Source organism: Colobus angolensis, unplaced genomic scaffold (genome assembly GCF_000951035.1).
Source record: "Colobus angolensis palliatus isolate OR3802 unplaced genomic scaffold, Cang.pa_1.0 Scaffold21, whole genome shotgun sequence".
Classification (NCBI taxonomy): domain Eukaryota; kingdom Metazoa; phylum Chordata; class Mammalia; order Primates; family Cercopithecidae; genus Colobus; species Colobus angolensis.
In genome coordinates, this window is record NW_012115266.1 from 4,768,901 (window position 1) to 4,774,485 (window position 5,585).

General features: G+C 47.6%; 1 protein-coding gene across 2 annotated transcripts in view; it reads right to left on the reverse strand.

Annotated features, from left to right (window-relative positions):
• Window positions 1-5,585, reverse strand: part of DPF2 (D4, zinc and double PHD fingers family 2) — a 21,976-nt gene that overhangs the window by 13,938 nt on the left and 2,453 nt on the right. For both annotated transcript variants that reach the window (XM_011942516.1, XM_011942515.1), the window contains exons 2-4: window positions 1,286-1,446; window positions 757-864; window positions 268-431 (exon numbers count right to left, since the gene is read on the reverse strand). In XM_011942516.1, the coding sequence (XP_011797906.1) occupies window positions 268-431; window positions 757-864; window positions 1,286-1,446 (433 nt within the window). The remainder of the gene's footprint in view (window positions 1-267; window positions 432-756; window positions 865-1,285; window positions 1,447-5,585) is intronic.

Below are 5,585 nucleotides of genomic sequence, written 5' to 3' on the forward strand. Positions count from 1 at the left end.
AAAAAAAAAAAAAAAAAGAAAATTACATATGTGTATAATAATGACCTTCTGTGATAAAGGTGGATGAATGAGTGAGAGTCTATACTTAGAAGCAACAGAGAAGCCAGTCAGTACCTGACAATAATCAGGGATTGAAGTAAGAACAGAACTGCAGGGACCTGCTTCCTGGACCCCAGCTTCTGTTTCAGTTCTAGAAACTGGGTGGCCCCAGTGAAGAGGAGGCTGATTTCCATCAAAGCTCCCTTGGCCACAGGTATAATCTTGTACCTTTCGCGCTCGACTGTTGGTCACAGGAAACTCGCCCAGGCTGTCATCATCAACTCGGGGATCCGGGGCGCCTCGCTTCTCCAGGGGGTCAGTGCGCAACAGAGCCTCTAAACTACTGCCATCCTGAGAGATCAGCCCCTCCTTCTTCAGGGTTTGGTCTGTGTCTGCAAGCAAGATCAGGATGAAGCAAAGCTCAGAATGGCTGAAAGCAGACTGCTCTGAGTCCACACAATGCTGCGGCTTACCAAAGGTCTGTCACTGTCTTTTGTTCTCTGGATGCCCAGGAATTAAGACACCCTAGTTCACTTGGCACCATAACTTATCTGTTTACCTGTCTCCCCTTCTAGACTAAGCTCTTTAAAGGAACGAATCACATCATATTCATCTGAGTATATTTGGGATCTAGTACTGGGCCTGGTATATTGCAGTGATTAGCAAGCTGTCACCACGCAGCAGGCCACGCCTCTGCTCAGGAAGTATGTGCCTTACCTGGCTTAATAGATGGGAAGGAAAGTCGTGGATCCTCAGGCGGATGGGCTCGCCGCTTTTTCCGCCAGCGCCGGGCAGGGTAGGAGTACAGCTGTCCAGAGGCCAATCCTATGGCAGGAAGAAAGATAGAAGTCAGGCCCTAACCCAGTATTAGAAAATAATACCAAATACTTTCTAATTATGTAGTCCCCCTTTTGAGTTCTAGAGCAAGGGAGGAATTCTGACAGTGAGGGCCTAGGGGGTTAGATGGAACAGTCTGTGGAAAAGAAAAATAGATACATAAGCTTAGGGGCCTTGGCTAATACATAGTTCTCCAGACACACAATGGCCTCAGCAGGGTAGAAAACAAAGATGCTGGTATCAACCTATCTGCTTCATCCTCCCTGGGTTTCTAACCACAGGAAGACCATATTCATCCATAGGTGGAAGGCAGTAGGGAAAACCCTATCAATTGTCTCATCACCTAAGATGAGGAGGCTTCTTCCTCCTTATGCTCCTGAGTCCCCTTCTCCCAAGTCTGGACCCTCACCTGGACCCCGGTGTCGCTTTTCCATCCAGATGTAACAATTGCTCTGGGCTACTCCAGTCTGTGAGTCCAAGAAAGGCAAGCGCACGCTGCGCTCAGCACACAGGCGAGCATTGTAATTGTGGCACTGCTCCATGGCATCTTTGTAGTACTGCTCCCCAAGGCTGCAGGGAAGATAGAAACCAGGCATGTGTGTTGGAGTGGGGGGCATAGGGTGCTGAGCTATTCCTCTCCCCTGTCATCTGCTTCTCTAGAAGGCTCAAGGGACTGGGAGGCTGTCTCTACCATTCTATTTGCCTCCACTTCTGCCTCATGGGACACCAAGCCCCTTTTCTAGGCCACCACTAGGAATTACTTTACGAATAAATTACTATCAGGAATACATGATTTCATCATATGTCTAATCAGACTTAAGTCTAACCCCCAAAGAGGGGAACTAATGTTCATTCCATGTGTCTCACAAGCCCAGCCCTGTGCTAGTTAAGATGTTATTTCTCTTAATCCTTATGACGCTGAGAAGCAGAGGATAGTCCTTCCTAAGTTCCCCCTTATTTCCTCCTTCCTAGAATCACCTCCCAAATAAACTACATGCTCCCACATCCTTGCCCCTGGGTCTGCTGCAGAGGGAAAGAGTTCAAGGTGTAGGGGACTTATTAAAATGTATTCAGCAAACTAGTAAATCCATACAATGAAATTCTATTTAGCCATAAGAAGGAAGCTCTTCACATACTGATATTAAACAATTTCAAGTTAACTAGGGACAAAAAGCAAAGCAAGGTACACTCCTGAGAAGTGTCAAAGAAAGCTATCATTTATGTAACAAAACGGAAAAGAAACTGCAGGTCAGCAGGGAGAAAAAGTGGGTGACTAGGCCACTTCCTTCCATACGCCTTTTTATATCTTTTGAATTTTGAACTAGGTTTTTAACCAACTAATTAATTTTACATTTATGGAAGATATCTACAAGTACCTGAAGTTCCTTGAAGTTTTTATTGAGTGCCATCACTGATAAGAAACTTGTTTGCTCTGAGGCCCATCTTAGGGTTCTTCTCTATTCTTACAAAATAAAATTATATAGGAAAAAATCTCCTTGGTCTCAAAAGACTCAATTTGAAATCTGAATCAAGGGTCAACCTTTAAGTGGAACACTGGAAAACTGCACAGTGCCAGGTTCTAAGAAGCATGTATGTAGAACCTATCTTGTTCTCATCTTGCAGGGTTTAACCAGGACTTTGGTAACGGAGGTTAAACAAACTCTATCAGTTCATATTTATATTCAATCAATCTTTTTTTTTTTTTTAGAGACAAGGTCTCACTATGTTGCCCAAGCTAGACACAAACTCCTGGCTCAAGTGATCCTCCTGCCTTAGCCTCCCAAGTATCCGGGAATAGAGGCATGTGTCACAGTACCTGGTGTCAATCAATCTTAAACCGAGGGCAGAACTGATTTCTTTCTCATAGTATCCCCAGTACTCACGAAGATGTCTGAGATACAGTCAGACCTGACTTGAGAGTAAAAAGACCTGGCTGGTCTGCAAGTCACCACATGAACATGGACATTTAGTCAACCCAGGTGGGCCTTGGTTATTCTTCTATAGATTGAGGAGGTTGAACCAAATGAGCTTTGACATATCAGGATTTTACAAGAAACAGCCTGGGGATGAGACAGCAAACAGATTAAGTCTCTGTGCTTTCTGTCCGTAACTCGGGCTACACCAAAAAACCCTGATCTGGAATGTGACAGGGGCCTTCAGCGAGCAGCCACAATAGACCACTGCATAACTTACCTCGTGCCCAGCAAGTAAAAAAGACACATAGCACACGCAGAGATGGCAACGCCACAAATACAGCCTGGCGTGATTCAATGAGCTGTAATGACTGTAATCTGAGGTAGGCACGAATCTCACGTTGGAGAGCAGAATGGAGAAGGCAGCTTCGCCTCTACGAGCTCGCCTTTAGGAGGCAGCCACGTCTTCACCACACAGAATAAAACTGGATAAACAAGGCTGAGTGCCGCAGCTCCTTTGTTTCTGCTGATGGGAATTGATACTGACACTGGAAGTCAAATGGAAGGCAGGGCCAGGCTGGCGAGGGCTGCAAAGTCAGAGCAAGGAGGCTGGAAACAGTTTTGGGAGGAATGAATGAGAGATGTTCTGTCAGGGCTCTTGTGAGCTACGTGGGATTTCAAAAGGTAAGGCAAACAGTCTTGGGGGTACAAGGGCTGGGAATGAAACATGGAAGTGTTTGTGAGAGGAGAGTCTGATGAAGAGAGAACAGGACAGGATGACAGTGAGCTCTTAAGAACTTAAGGGAGGCTGGGCACAGTGGCTCATGCTTATAATCCCATCACTTTGGGAGGCCAAGGCTGGTAGATCTCTTGAGACCAAGACTTAGAGACCAGCTTGGGCAACATAGTGAGATCCCATCTCTAAAAAACGTTAAAAATAAATAAATAAACCATCAGCTAGGTTTGGTGGTGCAGGCCTGTGGTCCCGCGTAGTCCCTGGGGCGGATGAGGTAGGGGAATCATTTGAGCCTAGGAAGTTGACGGTGCAGTAAACCAAGGTTATACCACTGCACTTCAGCCTGGGGGACAGAGGGAGGCTCTGTCTCTTAAACAAAACAAAACAACAACAACAAAAACTCCAGTAGAAAGAAATGTCAAGTTAACATTAACACTGTTCTCTCTCTCTCTCTCTCTATACATATATATTTTTTCGAGACAAGAGTCTTGCTTTGCCGCCCAGGCTGGAGCGCAGTGGCGCAACCTCGGCTCACTGCAGCTTCTGCCTCCTGGGTTCCAACGACTCTCTTGCCTCAGGCTCCCGAGTGGCGTGCGCCACCACACCCAGCTAATTTTTGTATTCTTAGTAGAGACAGGGTTTCACCATGTTGGCCAAGCTGGTCTCAAACTCCTGACCTCATGATCCGCCCACCTCAGCCTCCCAAAGTCCTGGGATTACAGGTGTGAGCCACTGACTGTGCCCAGCCTCTAGATTTTGCCTAGAAAGTTTCAAAACCAATAAGCAGCTACAGCTATACTATTATTTTACTTTCCTAGTAAGAACCCTTAAAGACTTTGTTTCTTTTTTTGAGACGGAGTCTCGCTCTGTCGCCTGGGCTGGAGTGCAGTGGTGAGATCTTGGCTCACTGCAACCTCCGCCTCCTGGGTTCAAGCGATTCTTCTGCCTCAGCCTCCTGAGTAGCTGGGACTACAGGTGCACGCGACCATGCCCAACTAATTTTTGTATTTTTAGTAGAGTCGGGGGTTTCACCACATTGGCCAGGCTGGTCTCGAACTCCTGACCTCATGAACCGCCCGCCTCAGCCTCCCAAGGGGCTGGGATTACAGGCGTGAGCCACCGGCCCAGCTTCATTTTTTTTTTTTGAGATGGAGTCTTGCTCTGTCACCCAGGTTGGAGTGCAGTGGTGCAATCTTGGCTCATTGCAACCTCCGCCTCCTGGGTTCAAGCGATTCCCCTCCCTCAGCATCCCGAGTAGCTGGGATTACAGGCACACGCCACCACGCCCAGCTAATTATTTTTTATTTTTAGTAGAGTGGGGTTTCGCCATGCTGGCCAGGATGGTCTCAATCTCCTGACCTTGTGATCTGCCTGCCTCGGCCTCCCAAAGTGCTGGGAATACAGGGGTGAGCCACTGCACCCAGTCGCCTCTTTCTTCTTAAGACAGAGTCTTAAAGTGTCACTCAGGCTGGAGGGCAGTGGTGTGATATCAGCTCACTGCAACCTCTGCCTCCTGGGTTCAGGCAATTCTTGTGCCTCAGCCTCCTGAGTAGCTGGGACTACAGGTGTGTGCCAGCCCACCTGGCTAATTTTTATAGTTTTAGTAGAGATGGGGTTTCACCATGTGGGCCAGGATGGTCTTGAACTCCTGACCTCAAGCAGTCAGCCCACCTCAGCCTCTCAAAGTGTTGGGATTATAGACGTGAGCCAGTGCACCCAGCCAAGACTTTCATTTCTGACATCACATTTGGAAGGGACAGAAACTTACAAATAAGAAAATTTTTAAGGCCAGGCGTGGTGGCTCATGCCTGTAATCCCAGCACTTTGGGAAGCCAAGGCGGGTGGATCACGAGGTCAGGAGTTCGAGACCATACTGGTTAAAAAAGTGAAACCCCGTCTCTACTAAAAATACAAAGAAATTAGGCGGGCGTATGTAGTCCCAGTTGCTGGGGAGGCTGAGGCAGGAGAATGGCGTGAACCCGGGGGGCGGAGCTTGTAGTGAGCCGAGACTGCGCCACTGCACTCCAGCCTGGGCGACTGAGTGAGACTCTGTCTCAAAA